We start from the raw sequence: 27,334 nt of genomic DNA, 5'->3' as shown, positions 1-27,334 counted from the left end.
CTGGCCTGTATTGCCAAGGTGGATTTTATTGGCCCCCACGATGGCAACGTCAAGGAGGTTCTCTCGCGTGGTCTGGCGGCGAGATTCGGAGGCTCAAGTAGAGACTTTTCGGTGGCCAACCTCCATGCTTCTACCATGGCCATGTTTTTTCCCAACTGGGTCGCGCGTGAATCGGCCATTCGTCGGAGTCCTTTCAAATTCGACGACTTTGTCTTTCCCTTCTCCAACTAGCTTGAGCCCGGGGAGTTAGCCAGGGGACATCTTCAGTACAAGGCCTCGATCCGTCTTCACCACTGGCCGATCCTTTGCTGGAACAAGGAGTACGTCAAAGCCGCAGTTAGTGGCTTTGGTGAACTCAGGGATATCGACCCTCTCTCCGACAGGAGGGTTGATGTTTCTTTCTTTAGGGTTCTCATTCATTGCGAGCATGTTCGGTGCATCCCCGAATCACTCTTTCTGATGGTGGAAGATCGAAGATTCGATCTCGATCCCTATAGAGATCGAATCTTGGGAAGTGGCTAACCCCATCCTTCTTGGTGAAGACCTTGATGGGAGGCTTGGCCTTGTTACGGCGGATGCCCAAGTATCCTTCATCCGTCAAACGGGTTTTCACTCCATTCCTACCATGGAGCCGTTCGGTGGGCCTCTTCGATCCCAGGAATTCTTTCACTTTGGGGATTTTCGGCGTTTGCAGGATGATAGCGTTTCAATTTGTGGGAGACAACCGGTCGCCGGCGGCAGCGTGGGACAACCGGTCGCCGGCGAGCTTTTAATTTCGAATTCGTTGAATTCCTTCCAACCCCCGTACGCTGTGACAGAAGCTTTCTGCCAGATTAGTGACAGGGGAGCAGGGGCTTCACTGGGCCAGCCGTTGATCGCCTTTGACACCTCGAGATGTCCTCCATCCTTGGAAACTAGCCCCAAGCAACTTCTTCATGCTTCGAATTCAGAGGAAGGGACCCATCATCCTCAACTTGTTCAACTCCAGCAACCCGCTATTGAGTCCGACCTTGCTCTTGGTGGGCCCTCTGCCCTTGGTGGGCCCTCGGGTAAGCCTGATTCTTCGGGTAAGCCTGTGCCTTCAGGGAGCCCACTACACTTTACTTCTGCCATGTTAGGTTCTAGCATGATCTGTGCTCCTCTGGCCCCGCCCCCCCCCCCCCCCTCCTCCCCCCCCACACACTTCAGCAGGCCATGCCCATTGGGACTAATCTCTCTGCCCTATCTAGGCTTTTTTCCTTTAGGCGCAGCCAACGCCTTGCAGCCAAGAATAAAGGTCCAAAAACAAATTCTTTTCATAGGGCCCAAGAACGCTTGTGCAAGAAACTTAAACATGTGAGATTTGCCTCCAAATCATCTCGCTCTTCTTCCTCCATGTCAGCAAACTCTGCGCCTATGAATCCGCCTCGGTTGGCTGCCACCAAGATTGCGGGGCTGCTGACTGCCCCGTTTGGTGTTGCACCCCCTAGAGAAGGGGTTTTAGACGGTTGAGACCGGCTACCGTCTAGCCCTTCTTGTATTGTTGTGATATTTGCTTTCCATGGCTAGAAATAGAGTTTTTCGTTTCTTAACGTGGAACGTAAGAGGGTTGAATGACCTCGCTAAGTGTTCCATTGTTAGATCTTTTATTCGCAATTGCAGGGCATCTGTATATGTCTTCAAGAAACTAAGCTTTCCTCTACCTCTCTGGCCAAGTTTCATTCTATATGTGGTCTTAATTTTCACGATTATCAAACTTTGGATGCTGTAGGAACTAGCGGGGGCCTCACAGCTTGGAACTTCTATCTCTTTGATTGTGTAAACTACTGGATTGGCGACCATACGCTCAATGTTCTGCTTAAAAGAAGGATTGATGGGAAGGAGTTTCTCATTACAAAAATCTATGGCCCCATTTGTCCTCTTCTCAAAGTCTCTTTCTTTCAAGACATCAGGAGCATTTCCTACCGTTCTCATAGTATATAGGCGGCCCTTGGCAACTTTAATGTCTTACTCTCTTTGTCAAACAAAAATGGACTTTCTCCAAACATCTTGGCTATCCAGCGATTTAGAGAAGTCGTGAATGATACTGGGCTCATCGATCTCCCTCTCCTGAATAAGGCCTTCACCTGGACTAATGGTAGGCGCAACCCTACGCTTGAACGCCTTGACCGCGCCCTCATTTCACATGACTGGTTTCTTTCCTTCCCTTGCTCCACTCTTCGGGCTCTTCCGAGACCTCGATCCGATCACACCCCACTGATCCTCTCTGCCTACACCTTTGTCCCTACATCCCGCTTATTCAGGTTCGAATCTTTCTGGCTTCGCTATGCTTCCCTGCAAGAGGTTGTGTCTAACGCGTGGCATTCGGCTCCACCTTCTTCTAAACCGATCACACGCTTCGCTCTCAAAATCGGTAAAGTGCAATTAGCCCTTCGAACTTGGAGCTTAGGACTCAATTCGGCACTTAAGAAGCAGGCTTCCATTTGTCTTCACTGGATTGAGTGGCTCGACATTGCTGAGGAGAAAAGAGTTTTATCGCCTCTAGAAATCACCTTGAGACCACAACTTAAAAGAAGATACGAAGATTTGTGCTTCTTAGATGAATTAAAATGGATACAGCGATCTCGCGTACAATGGCTTCGAGCTGGAGATGCAAACACTAAATTCTTTCACCTTCATGCGAGTTGCCGCAAGAGCAAGAACTTCAGATCGCATCTCTCAGATGGAAATGATCTCCTCATCGCTCCTGTCTCAATTGCTAACCATTTATTCTCTTTTTTTCAGAATCAGTTAGGAGTCGATAAGCTCTCTGGCACCTCTATTGATTTCTCGACGATCTTTCATGACGATTTGGTCGACCTCTCTTCGCTCCACTCCCCATTTACTATGGACGAGGTGAAAAAAGCCGTTTTCTCTTGTGCCCCGAAAAAAGCTCCGGGCCCAGGCGGTCTCCCGATGCTTTTTTATCAACATTTTTGGTCCGTATTGAAGGATGATGTATTCGATGTCTTCAACAGCCTCTACTGTGGTGATCCTGATTTAAGGGACATTAATACTAGTTGGACTTGCCCCATCCAGAAAAAGGCTAATGCCATCTCGGCGAGGGATCTACATCCGATCAGCCTTATGCACAGCTTGTCCAAAATCATTTCGAAAGTCCTTGCTGCTCAACTACAATTATTCATGAACCAGTTGGTCAACCCCTATCAGGTGGCTTTTATCAAAGGGCGTCACATCCTCGACAACTTCTACTGCGCTCACATTCTCATTCACCATCTTCATTTTTCCAAACAACCGGTTGCTCTTCTTAAGATTGATTTCGAACGCGCTTTTGATCACATCAATTGGAAATTCCTTCTAGAGCTCCTCCAAGCCAGGGGCTTCGGCGACAAATGGATTGGGTGGATATCCTGCTTGCTGAACTCGTCCTCTACGGCGGTCCTCCTAAATGGAACCACTGGTTTGTCCTTCCCCTACAAACGGGGACTTCGACAAGGTGACCCCCTATCTCCCATTCTTTTCGTCTTATGCATTGATGTGCTCTTTAGATTGCTGCAGCGAGCAGTTTCCTCGCTCTCCCTCCTAGCAGTAGGCATTGGAAAAATCAAACTCCACTCCCTCCAATTCACAGATGATGTTCTTCTCTTCTTTGATGGTTCCAGCAGATCAACGGATATTATCAGGATCATTCTTGAAGCCTTCGCTGGGAGCTCGGGATTAAAGATCAACTTTAACAAAAGTTCTATTATTCCGACCCACCTTCCTTCTCAACAGGTTTCTAATTTAGCCATCTTTTTTTCTTGTCCTAAGCAGAGTTTCCCAATCTCCTACTTGTGCCTTCCCCTATCCCCCAAATCACTTCGTAAAGTCGACTATCTGCCGCTTATTGAGAAGATAGACAATCGCTTGGCGGGTTGGAAAGGCTCCACGCTATCAAAAGGTGGCCACCTCATTCTTCTCAACTCGATCCTCTCTTCTATCCCCACTTATTTCTGCTTGGCCTTCTTACTACCAGCTTGGGTCACTGTGGTAATTGACAAGGTTCGAAGAGGTTTCTTCTGGAGGGGGAAAAAATTATCTAACGGTTTCCATTGTCTTGCCAAATGGGAGCATGTTTGCCGACCTAAGAGGACAGAAGGGATTGGCATCCGTAACCTCTGGGTCTTGAATTCGGCATTATTAATGAGTGGGGCTTTGGAAGTATTATAACTTTCAATCCTTGCCTTGGGTTCAACTTTTAAAGCAAGAGCACTATAAACGAAGACCGGCTACAATTGCCACTTCAAAACCTGTCGATAGCTGCCCCATCTAGAAAGGTATGTTAAAGCTCGCTGCCCCTTTCTTTGCTTCAGTCAACTTCACTATTGGAAATGGAAAAGAAACCCCCTTCTGGGATGCCCGATGGTGCGGGGACTTGGCCTTGCGCAACCGGTTTCCTTCTCTCTTCGCTGCGTCACTTCACAAGAAACTCACGGTCCATAGTTGGATCCATCGTTTCAATTCCCAAGTTAATGCGGACTTCTTTTTACCTCAAAGTCCTGAAGAACTGCAAGAGATTCTTCAATTAGCAATGTTGACCTGCACCTTCGTCTCTAATGCTCCGTCTCTTGATTCGATCTCTTGGAGATGGAGCTGCTCAGGAATGTTCACAGCTCGCAGCGCGTATGATCTTCTTATATATGATTGAATTAATGATAGAAAACTCCTTTTTCTCGACCAACCAGGTCACAGATATCACATGTAGATAGAACTGCTCTACTCCTACTCATGATACTAGGCATGAAAAACAACTGAGTAGAGTATAATGGAAACAACATAGGCGCAAGGCTCAACACTATATATAAATGTATATGCAAGATAACAACGAAAGAACAAGGATAAGAAGATGTCACCGAGCGTGCACCACTGTACCGACTTCGGGTCGAAGTACCCACCTGTACGAATACGGTACTTATCTTCCGACTGCGGAGGAAGTAACAACCGGACCTACGAAGGGTCAAACGGGTTAGCATCTAACCCACAAAAACGAACCACTAACTCACAATCCCCACATGTAAACCCACAGGAATCGGTTTCCCAAATCGATTGCCGTAACACACCGAAATTCCCGAAAATCGCACCGGGACTCCGCCGGGACCCATGAATTATCCCAAAACTCACCGACTCGTGCTACGAGTCACCCGTTGCCACTAAATATAATTATTCATGCGACTTGGCAGCAAACACACCGCCTCACATCGAAACAATTATCGTCGGATAATTGTTACGATCCAGGTTTTCGGAAGTATCCAATTCGACATCGGAACCCACTGTCACTCACCCGTTGCTTTTGAACCCTCGAAACGACGCGGGTGACCAGCCAACAAGGCTCAGCGGCAACACAAATTATTGTGAGGCACCGTCAGAAGAATTCCGAACCGAAAATGCGTTCCGTCAGCGGATTTTGTCGAAAAACGCACCGAAAATCAATTTCGATCTTCGTAAAGGCCTGGGGTCTTGGACAACTAGTCCAGAGGTCACCCACTGCCTGCACACGCTGCCAACAACGACCACAAAAAGAACAAATGCATAGAAACCCCTGCGACAACATAAAATCACATTATTTCATGTGATTCTCGGGGTTTTACGGCTCAACAGCGCAAACCGAGGACTCTCAAGCCTGGCCGAGACACCCGCTGACAGGTCTCGACTTTAATCTGTCACGCCCCGGGGTCCCTTTTCAGTTTATTTGGTTCAGTTTATTTACTTTTCAAAACAACCTGTGAATGGTGTTGTGGTTGTAACCTCTCTCTGATACCACTTTAATCTGTCACGCCCCGAGGTCCCTTTTCAAAAAAAATTCAGACGCTTTTTCGCTTTGTTTTAAACTGAAAAGGGACCCCGAGGCGTGACATCTCGATGTGCCGGAGGCCGTGCTCACACTTCGGAGCACTGCCGGCCACTGTGGCAAGCGCGTGACCGATGTGAACTTAAGCAAAACAGCGCGCACAGCAACTAAATCGCGTCTAACACGCAAATCGGGGCATCGATGACCCCAATGGAGGTGAGCACGATGATTAGCACGGATTAGGGATCGTCGTGCTCACTTTCGGGAGCGTCGGGGTGCCCTCTGATCGCCGGGAAAACTGAAATCAAACTTACCGGGGCTTGGTGGAGCATAGGGTGGCTGGCGGCGGCTCGGCAGCAGGAACATCGGCGGCAAGCAGGCGCGGGCGATGTAGGAAAGCCAGGGCGCGCGTCGGCCAGCGGCGGAAAGCGGCGGCGGCGACGGGCCCTAATGCCCTAGCTGCAACTACCTGTGGAGAGCGCAGGCCAAGTCCGGCCGACAGGCAGCTCCGGCCGCAAGGTGCCGGCGGCAGACGAGTGCGGCCGGCCAGTCAGGGCCGGCGCTCACGCTGGCCGACGGCGGAAAGCACTGGTGGCGGTGCTAGAGCATCCCGAGCCCGCATGGGCTCGGCTCGGGCTCATAAAGCAGCGGCGGCCACGACGACGACCAGGGGAGCTACTGGGCGACGACGACGGGTCGTCGGAAGTCAGAGGGAGGCGGCGGGGGCCGACACTAGGCGACGGCAGTGCGAGGAGGAAGGGAGGTCCCAACTTCGGCCCGTATAAGCCTGATGCGACCGCAAGCTGCCAAGAGCGGCGGCGGTGGCCCGCAGTGCCGGCGATGACCGACCAGGGAGGTCACCGAGGGTCGGGGAAGGGCGGCACGGCCGTCCCTAGGTTGCAGGCCAAGGGTAGTGATGGCCACGGCCCGCGCTTGGCTAGCTTGGCCGCAGGTTGTCACAGCGGCAGCGACTACGCGCGGCGACAGCGGCGACCGGCAGGGACGGGTCGCCGACAGTCAGGCATGGTCGAGGGAGAAGCCCGAGGGTGAGGGTTCCCTCCAGCTGCTGCTCGGGCAAAAGTGATGGTGACTAGGTCGCAGAGAAGGTGGAGGAGGGGCCGAGCCCAGGTTTTCCGGCGGCCGGGGCACTCATCGGCTACCAGGGTGCGCGCACGGCTAGGGCACGAAGGAGCTGATGACGGCTAGGTTGGCTAGGGACCAGGGTGGCTAGATCTAGGGTTTTGTGCAAGGAAAACCCTAGTGCAATACTATATACATATTGCACAAATTGTGAAACAGTCCCCCAAAGCTCTTTATTTTCAGTATAGCCCTTGCCAGCACGTGTATTTTGCATACTCGTACCTCGACGTTCAAAATCCCGCAAAACGGTACATAAAATATTGGGTGTCACGCGAAATTTTTGTTTTGCCATCTTCGACTCCTCAGGGAACTTTTCAAGATTCCCAAAGATCCGTCCGTCAGATTTTCGATCAGATCACACCAGCGCGTTCAGCATGACTGGGGCATCGAATCTACTATTTTGTTTTGTCCGAATCGGTCGTCGATTTGCAACAAAACCAACCCTCTCCAAACTTCAAAAACCACACCTATACATATAAATCCAATAAAACTCTTTTTCTCGAAAATCGTGCATCAGAACCCAAATCCTTCAGTGCCATTGCGTTCATGATAGTTGAACCATTGAAAATGAGCTATTGGATCACTATAAACGGAGTCCAATATGCACCAGAAGCCATCTCCACTCATTGGCTTCTTCGGAAAATCGGAGTTACTATTCACTTTAAGTGATTAGTACAAGTCACGTAACTTTTCCATCCTAACTTATTTTCTCCTGAAACTTGACGAGTACTTATGTAATTATATTAGACACAAAAATATCATCAACAAAGGGTTTATCTGCACTGCAGAAATCTCAGTCCTCACAAAAATCCTAATAGACCCCTCAATAACCAAGAAGTTGTACCTTGTGTGAATCAGCTCTGCACCATTGAGTACCGGTACATGAATTGGATTACCGGTAACTAGGCAATTCTGGTATCAGCGGTTCAGTTTCGCAAAACGAAACGTTGGAATTTTCGGTTTCTATTGCGTTTCGGTACCCGCTCGAATCAGTATCGGTACAACTTGAGTTAGTACCGATACTCAGCTGAGTTCCGTAAAACCCGAGAGCTGCTCAAACCTGCACTCTACTGAGTTGTGGTATCCCATTCCCAGTACCGGTACTCAACTCAGAAACTCCAGTTTTGGAGTTCCGAAGTTCATTTATATGCTTCTTAAGCCTCGAAAATAATCCTATGCTCTCAAAACTCAGTCAAAATCCCTAGAAAAGCATAGAATATTATTCTTACTCTAGAACTCCATAATTTGCTAAAGTTTAGTGTGCTATATTATGCCTATCCCTTTTAATTTCAATACCAAGAACATATAGGCCTCATCTAAATCTTTCATTTCAAAATTTAAGAAAAGAGATTTTTTGGTGTCATGCAATAGCTTATGATCATTACTAGTAAGCAAATTTTATCAACATAAAAGATTAAGAAAAATTTTTTCCTCCCACTAACCTTCAGATAAATGCATTAATCAATAATATTTTCTTTAAACCCAAAGGCCAAAATGGTTTGTTTAAATTAAGTACTATTGTCAGGAGGCCTATTTTAGTCCATATATTGATTTATTTATTTAATTTGTAGACCAAGTGCTCCTTTCCCTTTCACGATAATTTTTTAGACTGACTCATATACACCTCTTCATAGTGATCTCCTTTTAAAAAAGCTATTTTAACATACATGGGTCGTAGCTCGAGATCGAAATAAGCAACCATAGCAATAAAACATGAAAAGTTTCCTTTCTAGATATTGGAAATAAAGTTTCTTTATAGTTAATGTCTTCTTTCTGAGTAAACACTTTTGCCATAAGACGGAACTTTTATCTCTTTATATACCTTCGTAGTTCCATTTGATTTTATAAAGCCACTTGCATCCTATGGGTTTAACTCCTAAAGGTAATCAACAAGATCCTATATCTTATTGTAGTTAATGGATTCAATCTCATATTTCGTGACATTATAACATTCCGTAGCATTACTGTTATTTATGGCTTCGAAAAAACTAAAGGATCATCTAAGTTTCGACCATCATTAGATATAATCGGTCATCTCTGTCTTGGGATCTTCTTAAATCTATCTGATCATCGACTTCTACATCTTGATGTGGATTATCCAGTTATACATTTTGACGTGAATTATCAATGATAGGTTTACTATTACTTTGTGGTTCCAAAATGTCTTGTTGTTCAACTAGAATTGGAACCATCAAATAGCAGGTCTATTCTGTACAGAATATGAATGCTCTTGAATTTTTTCAAATTCAATGAATCAAGGTTCAAAGCTCCCACTGACTTTTTCATCCTCAATAAATCATGTCATTTTAGTTTCTGTCAATCTTCATAGGAAGCGATGGACAGTAAAATTATACCCTTCGGACATTTCTGAATAACTAATAAAATATTTTGATATGGTTCGAGAGTCTATTTTCTTTATTTATGGGTCATATAATTTGGCCTCAGCTTAGCAACCCCATGTATGAAAGTGTCTTAAACTGGGTTTCCTATCTGTCCAAAACTCAAAAGGAGTAATGACAACCTTGGTAGGGACCTGATTAAGAATATACATGGCAGTTTTGAGTGACTCACCATACAATGATATCGGAAGGATAGAATTACTGATCATGCTACTTAGCATATCAATTAATATGCAGTTTTCTTCTTTCAGCGACACCATTTTGATTAGGTGTCCCTAGCATGATATACTATGGAACATTTTCATACTGCTTTAAAAACTTAGCAAAAGGTCTAGAGACTTAGCCCTTATTTGTTTGTCTACCAAAATATTCGCCATCCCTATTTGATCTAACTACTTTTATCTTTTTCTCGAGTTGATTCTCTACTTCAATCTTATATATCTTAAAGTCTTAAAAGCATCTAAAGATTTAGGATTTTCTTTAAGTAGGTAGAGATAGCTATATCGAGAGTAGTCATCTAAATATTTATAGCCAGTAATCAAAGGAGAAAGACATTCACATATATCCGTATGAATCAATTCTAATGTTCCATCACATCTTTTAGCACCTTTAGAGGAAGTTTTGGTCTGCTTTTTCTTTATGCAGTCCACATACGTTCCAAAGTCATAGAAGTCTAGATCATTTAAAATGTCTTCTCTAATTAACCTTTGAACTCTCTATTTCGAGATGTGTTCCAACCTTTTATATAATAACATGGATGACCTTTCATTGTTACGTTTCGATTCGATATTTTTCTGCATAGTAAGAAGAATTTAACTTTATAAATGATTTAAAGATATTTTATATAGATTATTTTTCAAAACACCAGAACCAGCTATCTCAGATTTGTAGGGTAATTAACGAAAAGACTTTATTATCAAAACTGAAATTATATCCCAAACCATCATATGTCGAAATAGAAATTAAACTCTTAGAAAAATTTAGAACATAAAATATATCAACCAAATCCACAATATGACCACTAGAAAAAACTAATCTAAATGTTACTACAAATTCTACTTTAGTTAGATTGTCTTCGACAATGTAGATAGTGACTTTTCTTACTGAATTTTCTGCGATTCTAAAATTCTGGCATGGAATTTGCCACATGACATGTGGGACCAGACTCAATCCACTAAGTATTAGATGAAACAGTAACTAAATACATGTTATGCATTAAAATAAAAACCTTACTCTTCTTCGGAAGCCATTTTTGATAGTTTTGGCCGTCCTTTTTCATATGACTCCATATCTTGCAAGAGAAGCACTTGGGAATCAATTACTTGATTGGTCATGTGAACCTAACAAGACTTCCTTGTTCTTCTCTTTACGTTATTCTTGCCTATACTATTCCTAGCGCACTTTATTTGTCCCTTTTGAGGAACAAAATTAATTGTATTTTGTTTCACTTCTATCAATCTTACTTTCTCTTGCACACACATAGTTAAAAATTCATTGATTGATTATTTATTTTTATGTGCGTTATAAGAGATTTGAAATGGTCCATATTTAGATAGCAAGGAGTTCAAAATAAACTGTACTAAGAATGAATTAGAGATCTGGTTACTTCAATTGCAGTGAGTTGTGCTGCAATATCTCGCATTTTTTATAATATGCTCCTGAATGGAGCTTTTTCTAGAATATTTTATGTATAGAAGACAATTTATTCATTAGGGTGCTTGTCAAAGCTTGACTGGAGCTTACAAATTGTTGTTCCACAACATTCAAGAAATCACGGATGGTCTTACATTTTGGAATTGAATTTCGAATATTTTACCAACACACACATTCATCGTCATTAAACTAAGCCGATTAGAGTGCTCCCACTTTTCCAAAAATGCTATTTACGTTGGCATACTTTGATCCGTAAGAGGAGCAAGTTTGTTCTCTATTAAAGCCAAATCAAGATCCATGAACCCTAATGTAAGCATGATCTATTTTTTCCATTCCGAGTAATTGGAACCATTAAGCATAAAGATAGAAATACCAATAGAAAGAAAAGATGAAGTCATAACTGAAATATAAAATAAAGACATGTTTTATCAATAAAATACCTCATCTAAATATTCAAAATTAGAAAAATACACCTTATATAATATCACAACACCTCCCTCTCTCAACTCCCGCCCCGAAACTGACCTACGGCATAACTGGAGCAAAATTATGAGCATAAGTATTTCTCTTCCTTTATGCATATAACTTATATGACCTCATAACCCCTCCTTTCGGAGTAGGGCTACGAGCATAATTATTCAACATATTTATCAAAGATTAATTTAAATTTTCTATAGGTCATGACAATATCAAGTTTTTCATGTGAAGAAATTCTCAGTTTTGACCGAAGTACAAATTTCTCCAAATGAGCTACAAGAAAACTTGTCATCCTACACCATCCATCAATACCTTCATGTCTCGACATCTTTTGGGAGTAAACTAAATATAATATTATGGTGCAATTTCTGTATACAATTCTATAATGCAATTAAATCAACTTTTCTTCTAGTCAAGGCTGCTTTGTCTTGCATTATGACATCTCAATAGTCCTATATCGGATGAGAATAAAATTGTAATTGAATATATAAAGGACCATAGACCTCAATAATAATAATGGACTTAAGCATTTTGGACCGGTGGTCTTTGTGCCCAATAAATTATTATTGCTAGCAGGTTGAGTTGTTATATTTAGTATCATAACCAATCACTAGCCGAAAGTGTAAAATGAGTCTCAGTTGAGTCAAGATCTTAATGACAAGGATGGTGAGACAAATCTCACACAGCTCAGTGATCTTGTACTGTGCATGTTTAGGACATCAGGCCCTAAATAGGGGGAGTCTATGACACCCCAAAAGTCCCATATCGGGTGGGAACGGACTTGTGATTGGGTAAATAAGGGACCACGGATTCTAATAATAATAATTAAGCTTAAACATTTTGGACATGTAGTTTGGGTCCAACGAGTTATTATTGTTGGCGGATCGTGTCGTTATATGCACCCATACAGTTGAAATAATAAATTAATCTGACTTAGTATTGCACAATTAACATAAAAAATATCAGAAAGTGCTATTTTAAAGTAAATTAAATTATTATTTTTTTTTGTTAGGGTCACTTTGATTTACAGCTAACCGGTCGAAATAATAAGTAAATTCAACTTAGTGCCAAACCTTAAATAATCTATAGACAATTATGATTATTTAATTTTTCATGTTATATATATCTGATAAAAATAATACACTATGATACACAAGAGTACTAGTATTGATGCAATAATTTAAAGCATAAAATCACAATTGTAATTGACTTAAATGAAACAGTTCTATACTCTAATTATTCATAATATAAACTTTATGCATTCTTATTTGACCACAAGCATAAGATAAATAAATTTATAATAAATTAATATTATATGTAAGATTAAATCTTTATGTGAATGAATTCTTTATGTTCACGTCACTTTATTAAGCATAATGGCATTTCATGGATCAAATTAAAATTAATCAATGAATAATTAGTAGATAATTAGGACACATCAAGAACAAAAAGTATACGTCACAACAAAATTAGTACACTCACTACAACAGAATTAGGTTATAGGGACACATGTTTGGAACACTTTTGAGTAAGTGTCCCATTTATGCTAAAACTTAAAAAAACATCTACTAATGCCTAAATATAAAGTCCAATCCAACCAAAAATAAAAGATTACTCTGCTCAACCCACCACACCCAGTCTATTTGGCCCGATTACAAATAGAAAAGAAAAAAAAAAGAAAAATCAATTACTATCTTTTCTTCTCTCTTTACTCAATCCATTGAAATTCTAGACGAAGAGCCTTTCCTGTTGTCCTCCTCCGCCACCGCAGCCAACGAGATAGAGTTTCGACGATTGCTAAATGTTTAAATAAGTGTTGGTAAATTAGCAGCATTCTTTTAGGTTATAGCGACACTCTTTAACTGTCACTATATACCTAGCGACCCCACATATAGCAACACTTTTTAAAAGTGTCGGTAATTTTAGCTAGCAGCACTTTTTTGACATGTACCTACATTTAAAAGTGTCGCTATAGACCGTTTTTGTTGTAGTGACTGGACATAACAAAAAGGTGACGTGGCAACAAACCAATGAAAAATCTTTCCAATTAAATGTCAACATGGGTTCAATTTCGTGGCCCAAGAACATGTAGGCTCGAGAATTTCTCTAGAACAATAAAACTAAACATATATCAAATTTCAGGATAATAAACATAAATAAAATAACTCACATAGCGCCGTATAAAAGAAATTCTTACTCAATCTGCGAAAGCGAGGAGTCCGATAGCAATTGGGTAAACTGGTATCTCCTCCTGTCTCAGACACTCTTCCGTATGGTATGGAGCAGCTAGTAATTAATTCTTCACCAGTATACACAGGAGAAGGCGCCGGTAGGACCAGTACTCTTTTTATATAGAGTTCAGGTTCTATTAGGATTCTATTTATTTCAAATAGATGAAAAAGTGATCAAATATAGCATATTAAGTATTTCTATATATATATATATATATATATATATATATATATATATATATATATATATATATATATATATCTATACTACTTATAAAAGTGTGAGTTTAAATTTTTTCCTCTTTCCCAAAATGCCGATCCCTATTAATATAATTCCAATTACATACTAATAATATCATTCATTCAACTTTAATGAAATAAATCACAGCCGTACAATTTTTATTTTATTTTTAAATTATCATAAAATATATTAATTCTTAGTCATCCGATCTAATCCAATGACTAACGAATTAAGTATCTATCACTTTTTTTACCTAAATTGCTCTTAGATAGTACGTATCAAATTTCACTTTTTATATGTGTGTCATATCTCCTAATAACCGCCGCCAATATAATATCATATTTTATTACAAATAATATTCGCATTTCTTAAATATTTTTATTCTCACACGTAATATCCGCCACCTATATAATATTCAATCATATAATACCTTCCGCATATATAATATTTAATCATATTTTTTTAAAAGTGAATATATAAAAATTATCTCAATTTTACCTACTAATATTTAAAATATGAGATATTTTTTAATAAAATATAACATATAAATTTACAATTTAAAATTTTAAATTTGTAGTAAATATAATTCACAAATTGATATTGATTTGAGATAATTATTAAAATAATTATTGACACACACATACCCTTTTTTAGTTGGAAAAAATATTACATTCTATTTGTGAGAATAGAAAGAAATTTATACCTATCTAAATTTTTGTCAACCGAAAGATATTTGCGCGTCCCATAAAATAATATTTTATACTTATAAAAAAAACGAAAACCTCTATGCAACAAACATTGAAAATATTTTGTATTTACTATCTCTCAATTAGGTAACTAAAAAAAAATAGATTTGAAAACAAATAATTTAAATAAGCTTATAAAATCAACTTTAAATTTTAAATTTGGTTCATAATTTCAATGTGAATTAATATTTTAATTCAAAATTTGAAATTAATTAAAATTTCAATATTTTGGGTGTGTAAACAGTATTTCAAATTAAAAATAATTAATTAACTTGAAAATATATCAAATTTGAAAAATAGATGGGATGATAAATAAATTAATGTCTTTAATAATTATTTATATTCAAATTATGGATTCAAAATTAATTTCAAATTTTGAGTTTTATTCATAAATTTAAATATGAATTTATTAATTTAAAATTTAGAATTACTTTAAATTTTTAAAATTTGGATACATATTAAAAAAATTAATTTTAGAAAAAAATTAACTGATAAATAGATTTATACCATTAATAATTATTTAAATTTAAAATATAAATATAAATTTAATTTAATTAAATGTTACGTGCATTGCACGTGCACTATAACTAGTATATATATATATATATATATATATATATATATATGAGTTGAGCTATGATACTTTTACAAGTATCACCATCATGGTGCTATTAGGTTTTAAGCCATTGGATCTACTTTTTGATTATTAATAGCTCTTGGATTAAACACTACACCACCTACCACCACCTACCACCATCATCTCAACCTCACATCTCTCCATCCAAGTGCTAAAAACATACAAGTATCACCCCCATGATACTTTTACAAGTATTCTAGCCCTACTATATATATATATATATATATATATATATGTGTGTGTGTGTGTGTGTGTGTGTGTGTTTGTGTATATATATGTATGGGACAAGGATTCCTATATATTCTGCTGGAAATCCGAATAGAGATTCCTAGTCTAAACCAATCTAGGCTTCGTTTCACATAGACTCGGTTTAGTATTGGGAGCCCTGGTGCGAGTGTGCGACTAAGAGCAATATGAGATATATATTGAGTGAAAATTGTTTAGATGAAAGGTCTTTTTATACTAAATAGTATTAGGAGATAATATAGATTACGTGAAAATTGATTAGAGATATAGATTAGGTGAAAATTGAGTAGATTAAAGTTTTTTTTTTTAATTTTCTTTCCCTGATAATGTGCTGGTTCTACCGTCTGGTGATGTGTTGTAGATTTTTATTTTATTTTATTTTATCTTATTTTTTTGGTTTGTGGGCGACCTGTTCAAACTGGTTGGACCAGTTAATCAGTTCATTCTTTGATGGGCAGAAAAAGGAAAGGAAAAGAAAAAAAAAAAAACAATCTCGAATTGGTGACTTTTAATAATCAATCTCATAGATACAAATTATTCATCAGGCAAGGAATAAATCAAAACAAATCAGTTAAATAAAATACTTTAACATACAAAAGTAGACCAGACAAAAAGAGAACCTGAGACTTGACCTTTTGGGCGATACGGGATGGAGAATAGGCGGGACTAGCCGTCGAAGAAGCAGGGGTGAATTGAAGGAGGAGATGTGAGAGCGCAGGGGCGAATCGAAGGAGGAGATGTGAGAGAGGGAGGGGTGCGATTTCGAAGCCCTAGATTGGAGGAGAAGGAGATGCGAGAGAAATCAAAAATCTGGATCTAATAGTACGTCGGGGCGAGCTTTGCATACTGTTACGACAAACGCACGGAAAACGAAATATGGCGAATACGAAACACTCAAACCACAAGCAGAAAATAAATATAACACACACAGATTTACGTGAAAATCCTTTGCAGGAAAAAAACCACGAGCGAGGGAGGAGAGAACTTCACTATCGAAACGAAAGGGAATACAATGTTCTTCATATTCCAATTTGGTTGCACCGCGAAGCTGTCGGCGAGTCGTAAACCCGAACTTGAGTCGATAATAGATTTCGAGTCATATCTAACAAATCTCCACCTTGACGAGAAATTCCCTTTAACATGAAACAGCAACCATAACTCTCCACCTTCTCCACAAAGCCCCTGAGGGCGGTGCCAATCAGCAATTAATACTAATCAAGTCCAAGCAATGCTTGAACTTGAGAGGAATAAGAGGCTTCGTCAACATATCAGCAGGATTTTCTAAAGTGCTAATCTTTTTCACTCCAATGTCTCCTTGCGCAAGAACTTCACGAATAAAATGATACTTGATGTCAATGTGCTTCGTTCTTTCATGAAACATTTGATCCTTAGTGAGATAAATAACACTCTGACTGTCGCAAAATAGTGTTAATTTCTGACTGTCTCCGCTTAATTCACCAAGTAAACCTCTTAACCAAATACCTTCCTTCACAGCCTCCGTGATCGCCATGTACTCAGCCTCCGTCGTAGATAGTGCAACAGTAGGCTGTAAACAAGCTCTCCAACTAATAGCGCATCCACCAAGTGAGAAGACATAACCAGTAAGTGATCTTCTTTTATCAAGATCTCCAGCATAATCGGAATCCACGTACCCTGTCAAACCTGCATCAAATCTACCGAACCCTAAACAAGCATTAGTAATACCTCGCAAATACCTCAAAATCCATTTTACAGCTTGCCAGTGTTGTTTTCCCGGATTTGCCATGTACCTACTCACCACGCTTACCGCATGCGCAATATCTGGTCTCGTGTAGACCATAGCATACATAATGCTACCGACTGCGCTGGCGTAGGGAACTCGTTCCATGTATACCTTCTCATCATCAGTTTTCGGAGCCAAATCAGTTGAAAGTTTAAAATATGTAGCGAAAGGTGTACTTACAAGCTTAACATCCTTCATACAAAAGCGCTCCAACACGCGCTGGATGTATCCTTTCTGAATCAGCAGTAACTTCTTTAATTTTCTGTTTCGCTGTATCTCCATACCAAGTGTCTTCTTCGCTGCACCTAAATTCTTAACGTCAAATTCAGATTTCAACTGATTTTTGAGGTCATCAACATCAGCCATATTCTTAGCAGCAATCAACATGTCATCCACATAAAGCAACAAATAGATGAAAGAGCCATCAATTAATTTCTTTATGTAAGCACAACTATCAAAATTGCTTCTATTAAAATCATGGCTAATCATAAATGAATCAAACCTCTTGTACCATTGCCGCGGAGATTGCTTTCACCCATACAAAGATTTCTTCAATCTGCAAACGTGGTCTTCTTTTCCTTCAACCACGAATCCCTCGGGCTGCTGCATATAAATCTCCTCCTCCAACTCGCCATGTAAGAAAGCCGTCTTCACGTCCAGTTGCTCAAGTTCTAAGTCATTCATGACAACCAATCCAAGTAGGACTTTGATGGATGTATGCTTTACCACTGGTGAGAAAACATCGTCGAAGTCGACACCCGGAATTTGACTGTATCCTTTTGCAACCAAACGGGCCTTATATCTGATACTCTCAACTCCTGGTGTGCCTTCCTTCTTCTTGTATACCTATTTGCAACGAACTGCTTTCTTTTCCTTTGGAAGCTTCACTAGATCCCAAGTCTGATTCTTATGAAGAGATTCCATCTCTTCCTCCATAGCGAGCAACCACTTCGTAGATTCATTACATGAAACCGCCTCTGTATATGTGCACGGCTCCTCAGACGCATCTGTCTCTTGAGCAATCATAAATGCATAAGCAACAAAATTCGTTTCTTCATATCTCTGCAGTGGTCTAATCTCCCTTCTCGGTCGATCTCTGGCTATCGAATATGTGTCTGTCTGTGGTGGCGCCTATGGTTCTGTAGGAGCAGAATCACCTGAAGTGGTACCTAGTGCTGGAGTAATCTGATTTTTAGAGTGAGTTTGAAACTCCACCTCTACAGTTTTCTTCGATCCATATGCATCTGCATCTGCACCTATACCTGTACCTGTATCACAAGAAACATGCGACTCCTCCTTTCGGCGAAGCATTGCAGTTTCGTTAAACTTGACATCTCTGCTAATAATAATTTTCTTATCTTCAGGACACCACAAACGAAAACCTTTAGTACCAGAAGCATAACCCAAAAACTTGCATTCTTTAGATCTAGGTTTTAATTTCCCTTGACTAACATGTGCATAAACAGGACATCCGAAAATTCTTAAATCAGAATAACTAGGAGAGTGACCAGACCATACCTCTTCTGGAGTTTTCAGATCAATGGAAGTCGACGGAGACCAGTTCACCAAATAGCAAGCTGTAGATGCAGCTTCTGCCCAGAACTCCTCGCCAAATCCTGCATTTGAGAGTAGACATCTTGTCTTCTCGATCAGCGTTCTGTTCATACGTTCTGCCACACCATTTTGCTGTGGTGTGTAGGCAACTGTACGATGTCTCTCGATTCTTTCATCTTTACAAAATTCATTGAATTCTCCTGAACAAAACTCCAAACCATTGTCAGTGCGAAGACGCTTAATTTGCTTTTCCTGTCTGCTTCTCAATCAAAGCCTTCCACTGCTTGAAGGTCTTGAATACATCACTTTTCTGCAACAAGAAAAATGTCCAAACCTTCCTGGAGTAGTCATCTATGAAGGTCAACATATATCTCGCTCCACCTTTAGAGGGCACCGGTGCTGGCCCCCAAAGATCTGAATGGATGTAATCAAGAGTTCCTTTGGTTCTGTGGACTGCCTTCGTAAAACTGACTCTTTTCTGCTTTCCAAATACGCAGTGTTCGCAGAATTCCAAACTTTCGGTATTTTGGCCACAAAGAAGTCCTCGCTTGCTCAGCACCATCAATTCTCTTTCGCTCATATGTCCCAGCCTTATATGTCATAATTTTGTTACATCTGAATCGGATATAGATGAAGAGGAAACCGCAGCTCCACCTGTTACAGTCGAACCTTGCAGCACGTACAGTTTTCCTTCTTGCCTTCGACCTTTCATCACAACGATAGCTCCTTTAACGACTTTCAGAATTCCATCTTCACCAGTGAATTTATATCCTTTAGCGTCTAGGGTACTCAAAGAGATTAAATTTCTCTTTAATTGTGGAACATATCTGACATCGGTGAGCGTTCTGACTACTCCGTCAAACATCTTAATGTTCACCGATCCTCGTCCAACAACTTTGCAAGATGCATCATTCCCCATCAAAACAACTCCACCATTAATAGCTTCAAAAGTGAAAAACCATTCCCTATTGGGACACATGTGGAATGAGCACCCAGAATCTAGAATCCACTCTGTGCTGGATCTGCATTTATCATTGCAGACCAGCAGAACATTCCCATCGCTACTATAATCTTCTGCTACACTGGCTTCAGCAGATTTTGAGCTATCCTTTCCCTTTCGATCATTCTTTCCTTTGGTCTGTTCCTTCCTTTTCAATTTGAAATAGTCCGCCTTAATGTGGCCCTTCTTCTTACAATAATTGCAGATCAAATTCTTATACCTGGATTTAGATCTAGCCTTTTCTTTACTGTCACTATAATTTCTCTGCCTGGATCTTCTTCTGGTAAATAGACCCTCTGCCTGACTTTCAGTGATACCACTCATCTCCTTATCGATCCTCTCTTTCGAGAAGAGCACAGTTGAGACATCTTCCAAAGAGATGATATCACGTCCATAAAGCATAGTATCTCTAAAATTTCTATACGAAGACGGTAGAGAGCATAAAAGCATTAACACTAAATCTTCATCATCATATTTAACTTCCATCATCTCCAGATCAGTAATAATTTCTTTAAACTCATCAAGATGGGTCTTAATGCTCTTACCTTCTGTCAGACGGTGAGAATATAACTTCTGCTTCAGATGGAGTTTGTTGGTGAGACTTTTCGTCATGCATAACGACTCCAATTTCAGCCATAAGCTCGTAGCGTTCTTCTCCTTGATGACATATTGTAAGATTTCATTTGAAAGGTGAAGTTGGATCTGCGTAAGAGCCTTTCGGTTCATCTTCTCCTTCTCCGCCATACTGAGGGACGAAGACATCTTCTCCGTCCCGAGCAGTGTATCTTCTAGATCCATCTGAGCCAGGATTGTGCGCATCTTCATTTGCCATAACGTAAATCGTGTGTCGTGGTCGAGTAAAGGGAGGTCGTATTTCATGGACGCCATTGATGAAGAAAATCCTAATCGATGAACCTAGGGCTCTGATACCAGTTTGTTATGACAAACGCACGGAAAACGAAAAATGGCGAATACGAAACACTCAAACCACAAGCAGAAAATAAATATAACACACATAGATTTACGTGGAAAACCCTTTGCAGGGAAAAAATCACGGGCGAGGGAGGAGAGAACTTCACTATCGAAACGAAAGGAAAATACAATGTTCTTCAGATTACAACCAACCACGATCACACGCCTCTAGGGCAAAAACGAAGAGAAAAATTCATAACGGGTTTCGGATCCGATCCGTACCACGGGGGGCCCGATCCCGTAGCCCACCACTGACATTCATTTTTCCTTTACAATTTAATTTTCCAATTTGGTCGCACCGCGAAGCTGTCGGCGAGTCGTAAACCCGAACCTGAGTCGATAATAGATTTTGAGTCATATCTAACACATACATCCCTATAACTTATATATATTATTGTTATGAATATGGATTGGGATTATCACAAATCAAGATCCAAGTTTGAAAATTTGTTAGATTTCGATTCCGATTCGGATTCGAAGTCGGATTTGCTATTTTCTTTGGATTTGGATTTGAATTTTGGATTCGGATTTAATCCAAGTACAAACATACTTACCAGTTACCAATTATATCACGATATGATGTAAAACTCTTTGACAAATTTTTTTTTGATGCATGCATATATTAATATTTTTATTAAATTTTATTTCAAAATAATTTAAAATTTTAATTTGAATTAAACATATAATTTTTAAATTTAAAATTTGTACAAAACATAAATTTGTAATTTCAAAATTTTAAATTTTAAATTTGATTTTTTAAAATCTAAATTTAAAATTTCAAATTTTCAATTTTAATTTAAATTTTGAATTTCAAATTTAAAATCTAAATTTAAAATTTAAAATTTAAAACTTACTTTTAAATTTAAAATTTTAAAATTTTGAATTTTAAAATTTAAAATTTAAAATTAAAATTCAAATTTTGAAAATTGTAATTTAAAAATTAAAAATTATAATTTTAAATTTTAAATTTTCAAGTTTTAAATTTAAGTTTTAAATTTTGAAATTTCAAAAATTTAAATTTTATATTAAATTTAAAATTTAAAATTTAAAATTTTGAATTTTAAAATTTAAAGTTTGAGATTTGAAACTTAAATAATTTAAAATTTAAAATTGAAAATTTGAGATTTAAAAATTCAAATCTGAATTTAAAATTTAAAGTTTTAAATTTAATATTAAATTTATACTTTGAATCTAAAATAAAAAAAAAAGTTTAAGTCCAAAATCATAATCAATTTTGGAGAAGTAACTTTTTCTGCTTCTAATTCTAGAGCCTTTAAAATAAATTATCTAATCAAATTTTTTATTTGTCGTTTCCAAATACTGTATTGAGCTCAAAAGTGATTTTAGATTCAGAATCACTTCTGAAAAGCTAGGCAAAACAAACCCTAATACTTTATTAATAAAAAGTAACTCATGCAGTCATGACTTATTCATCTAATTAATCTATTTCTAGCTATATATAACCATCAAATCATAAGAGATAATAAATCTAATTTTATTTTGAATAATTACATATACAAATCATAATCAAATAAAAAATTTAAGTTTATCTCTAATTATATTTTAATTAAGTTTAGATTATTATTCCAACCGATTTAAATGCTAGTTTGGATTCTAAAATGCTTTTTTTTATTGCAGAGGATAGTAGCGTACTACTCATTACCTTTATTTTTCTTAAAAATAAATTTATGAAAATTATAAAGTAACTAGCCTGCAATTTAGAGATCTTATATACCAACCATAAATGCTATCTGATATCTGATATTTTTGAACGGACCAACATGATCTGTAGTTGTGTACTAGATTGCAAGACGTAACAAAATTCAAGAGAAGATAACTAATGTCAGTGATCACTCTCAGAGATGTTAATGTCTGAAGTGTCTTAAAATTTTAGTTATTGACTTTGCTTTTGTGCTGCGACAAATTTGAAAAAAATATTATAAAATAAAAAATAAATATTTGTAGTGGAGTAGCAGCAAATTCGAATTGATAAATCCAAGCTTACAACCCACCACTGACATCGGATGGAAAGTGCAAGGGCTCCGTACTCCACGATATGGATCCAATCCGAGAATAAAGAAATCTACTTAGAAATTTACTTTATTTTATTCTAAACGCGACATAGCACTTCCTATTTTATGTTAAAGTTTTCTGCTCCATCTGTAATTTTTTTTTCCAAATTTTTTTTTCAGGTAGATCATTATATTCTATTTTATCTTATTACTTTTGTAATTTGTTTAATTCCAATTGCCTTTTGCCGTTTCTATTTGTATGCTCGCCGTAACAGATATCAATGGTCATACCTAAGTTTTTTAATTTACTTCACTGACCAGTTCATGAGCCGGCTCGTAGAACACGAGCTGAATTTGAACTCGAGTTGATTTCCCATTGAGCTGACTCATGTTCGGCTCCTTTGCACCCCTAACGATCTCTTACATGAAATTAACATATTCTCGAGAAATTACCAAATGCCAAATCCGACCTTCCATTTCCGATCGAACGGTCACCGAGAGACATCATTCCACCCAAATCACCTATTTCCCACGAAACAGCTTACTACGCATTCGACCCAATGGGAAATCGCCACGTGATCCATTCAACAACAGCGCTAGAAAATTCTAAACGCGTCCACCAAAAGCCGGCTCGGTTCTCCTTCGAAGCCTCAACCCGAACACGCGCCGCGCCCTTCTTCCTCCTCCTCGCTCCTCCTCCTCCTCCTCCCACCGCGGCGGCGACGCCATGAGGATCGAGGAGGTCCAATCCACCTCCAAGAAGCAGCGCATCGCCACCCACACCCACATCAAAGGCCTCGGCCTCGACGTATGCTCCCTACCCCATCTCCTCCCCCCTCCCCCTACCTCACTTTCGAACCATCTTGGGTTTTAGGAGGGCGGCGCGGGAGGCGGCGGGGCTCGTCGTCGACATGATTCGGCAGAAGAAGATGGCCGGGCGGGCGCTGCTCCTTGCGGGGCCGCCCAGCACAGGAAAGACCGCGCTGGCCCTCGGCATCTCGCAGGAGCTCGGGAGCAAGGTATCCCCTTTGCTACGATGGTATCTTATCTTTTGATCTCGAATTGGTGCCGACCTAAGCATTTTGGTTGTTTTGGAGTAGCGATTATACTCTAGAGAAGTGGACATTGCTCGTAATTGAGGTGTTTCTTCCTTGTCGACGGCCAAATGCTGCTTGAGTAGAGCTTTTTCATTGAACCCTAACTGCTTTTGAGTTAATTCTTTCCCAGCTTCTCGAAGCGGGAAGCAGAAGCTCCAAATTGGAGGTTTTGTATTGGGGTTTTGCCATAACTAGAAGCTCCAGGTTTTCATTTACCAACATCTTCTCGAATAGAGAAGCTTTTCCTGAAGCTGGGCGAAGTGGGCAATTTAACTGTGTTGGAGATATAAAATGGTGTTTTTTTTTTTTTGTTTAAGAAGATCTTTATTGGTTATTGTAATTATCTTAGGTTCCCTTCTGCCCAATGGTTGGATCAGAAGTGTACTCGACAGAGGTCAAGAAAACCGAGGTGCTTATGGAGAATTTTAGGAGGGCTATTGGTTTGCGGATAAAGGAGAACAAGGAAGTGTATGAAGGCGAAGTAAGCTCTTGTTTGTTCTTATTTTGCTTTCTCTATGAACTGATTTGAAGTATTCATTTGGTTAATTAATGGCTTAGCATTTTGTTGAATTACTTGCTAAAACTTACCTTGATGTGATCTTCTTGGGTTTTAGGTAACTGAGCTTTCTCCGGAAGAAACTGAGAGTGTGACTGGCGGCTATTCGAAAAGCATTAGCCATGTGATTATTGGACTAAAGACTGTTAAGGGAACTAAGCAGCTGAAGTTGGACCCTACAATCTATGATGCTTTAATCAAGGAAAAGGTGAGCGCACTTTAATGCAAATAAAATGGCTCTTTATGACACTTGAATATAACTGTTTTTTTTTTGCTACTGGTTCTGATTTTATTTTTTTTTTTCCCGTTGGCTAATTGTAATGTACATGCTATTATACGGATTCCAGGTGGCTGTTGGTGATGTTATTTACATAGAAGCAAACAGTGGTGCAGTGAAAAGAGTGGGCAGGTGTGATGCTTTTGCTACAGAATTCGATCTTGAGGCGGAGGAGTATGTTCCAATTCCTAAAGGGGAAGTTCATAAGAAAAAAGAGATAGTGCAGGTATGTGCCTATGTTGTAATCTGTCTAGCTTTTTATGTATAATAATGCATGCCTGGGGCATGCATTTTTACATTTTACTAATAATGAAATGTGAAGACTTGGTGATTTCACCAACAGTGTGTGTGTGTGTGTGTGTGTGTGTGTGTGTATTTCAATTCTTTAATTTCTTTGCTCTTTAGCATTTGATTCCAAAATATATTTTCATGGTGTAATTTTTCGCGCTTCAGTTGATTGCATCACGGTCTAACCTTACACTCTGTGTCAGATATAACGGATTTATGATATGATTGTAGTTTTGATCGCCACCTATAATTCCATAGTTGAAGAAAAAATGAACGAAGTAGGTAGCTTGCTACCTGTCTCTCTCAAAAAAAAAAAAAAACATCAATTTGTTCATTCTATATAAAATTGGGCAAGTGGAGGACTTGAAAGGGAAATTATTTTGCTTAATGTTGTGATATGACATACTTACATTGCTTACAAAAGTGCTTCTTGCACATTCCTTGATGATTTTCTCTGCTCCTGTTTGCTAGATTGTGTCTTATTCCAGCAGATGTACCATTCCTTTGTATGTTTGATGTGCCAGTGATAATATTTTCACATTAGATAGTCATTTCCAACTGTTTCCTTATCTTACGGATTTGGAAACTTGCTTTTGGATTTGGAGAAAGTCCGCATGCATATATAATAGCCAATCTTGCCCTTCTCTTTATTAGGATGTTACTCTACATGACCTTGATGCTGCAAATGCTCGTCCGCAAGGAGGGCAAGACATATTATCCCTTATGGGACAGATGATGAAGCCAAGGAAAACTGAGATCACTGAGAAACTGCGGCAGGAGATTAATAAGGTTCTATTTCCAACAGACGGCTCCGTGCTATTCATGTTTTTCTTCTGTTTCTTTCTTGAATTTCATTAACAGGGGACACTGTTCATAGCAAGTGAATAACCTTTGCCAAATTTGACCTTTCTCATTTAGTACAATTACTGGTCGGGCAGGTTGTTAATAGGTATATTGATGAAGGAATAGCAGAGCTTGTGCCTGGTGTATTGTTTATTGATGAGGTATATATCTCATTTCTAGTTCGAGCTTGAAAATATTTTTTCTTTCTGTTGGAACTCTTTGATCACAAGAATATTTTTTGCAGGTCCACATGCTCGACATCGAATGCTTTTCTTATCTTAATCGTGCTCTGGAGAGCTCATTAGCCCCAATCGTGATTTTTGCTACTAATAGAGGAATATGTAATGTGAGGTAGGGAGTACCACAAATCAGTGAACTACATGTACCTTCTGAAAATGTAGAAAATAATTGCTTTCCTCATATATACTGCTAAAGTATCTTTGTAAATAAGTTCAAGGATCATTTTATTCATATGATCATATCCAGAGAAATATTTAATTGCTGTGTCAAGTTATAAAGCCTATCTCTTGATCTCAAGCTCTGGATTAAACTGCAAAATGTGGCATGCTAATTAATCCTCTCATTTTATGGTTTATGGATGTTGCTTTTCTTGGTGAAATACTTGATTATACTTTAACGGATATTTCTTTTCAGAGGAACTGATATGACCAGTCCTCACGGCATACCAGTTGACTTACTAGATCGTCTGGTGATCATACGAACAGAAACCTATGGTCCCACCGAAATGATTCAGGTTCTTGATTTTCAACCCAAATTCTTTTTACTAGAACTAACTCTTGCCAGGTGTAACTACTTTATTTGAACATTATTTTTCCTTGTTGTTTGTCTCTTGCCCTGTATCAGATACTGGCAATTCGAGCACAGGTTGAAGAGATTGAAATTGATGAAGAAAGTCTAGCTTTCCTTGGAGAAATCGGACAGCGAGCATCTTTGAGGTCCTCTTCTTTTTCTTTCTGACCTATTCCTCCGTAGTTGTTGTCATAAATGGTGGAAAAATATAGTTATATCTACATGTAACTTAGGTCAATAAAATGCCTCTTTGGCCTATGTTATGGACTCGAGTACCTGAATGCAAGTACTTTGCAGACAAAAGTTTGTTGCTTTTGTTTGATTGCGAAGCTTAATTGGGCATCGGGATCTCCAACAGTAGAAGAAAATAGAGCTTTTACTTTGCTCAATCATGAATCTCACAGTGGGGTAGGGGTAAGGTCAATACAAAAACAATACAATAGCTATTTGGTCTTCCCTTCTTGACTTTGCCTGAACAGAATTGCTTCAGAGCTTAAGGCAACTCGGCTACTTTGTTCCCAGCATTTCATTATTTTTTTTTCAAATATGTCAAAGCTTGTGGGGTCAAAGCTTGTGGGTTACATACC

General features: G+C 39.0%; 1 protein-coding gene across 1 annotated transcript in view; it reads left to right on the top strand.

The window, feature by feature from the left end:
• LOC109728062 (ruvB-like protein 1) overlaps positions 1 to 27,334 on the top strand; it is a 104,716-nt gene that overhangs the window by 76,562 nt on the left and 820 nt on the right. Inside the window, exons 3-11 of the mRNA XM_020258343.1 lie at positions 23,767 to 23,895; positions 24,323 to 24,454; positions 24,588 to 24,737; positions 24,877 to 25,032; positions 25,749 to 25,883; positions 26,033 to 26,098; positions 26,182 to 26,288; positions 26,592 to 26,691; positions 26,802 to 26,893. Of these exons, the coding sequence (XP_020113932.1) occupies positions 23,767 to 23,895; positions 24,323 to 24,454; positions 24,588 to 24,737; positions 24,877 to 25,032; positions 25,749 to 25,883; positions 26,033 to 26,098; positions 26,182 to 26,288; positions 26,592 to 26,691; positions 26,802 to 26,893 (1,067 nt within the window). The remainder of the gene's footprint in view (positions 1 to 23,766; positions 23,896 to 24,322; positions 24,455 to 24,587; positions 24,738 to 24,876; positions 25,033 to 25,748; positions 25,884 to 26,032; positions 26,099 to 26,181; positions 26,289 to 26,591; positions 26,692 to 26,801; positions 26,894 to 27,334) is intronic.

The sequence above is a fragment of the Ananas comosus genome, linkage group 23 (assembly GCF_001540865.1).
Source record: "Ananas comosus cultivar F153 linkage group 23, ASM154086v1, whole genome shotgun sequence".
Lineage (NCBI taxonomy): Eukaryota > Viridiplantae > Streptophyta > Magnoliopsida > Poales > Bromeliaceae > Ananas > Ananas comosus.
Note: the sequence above shows the minus strand (reverse complement) of the source record. Positions and strands in the feature narration are given on the sequence as shown.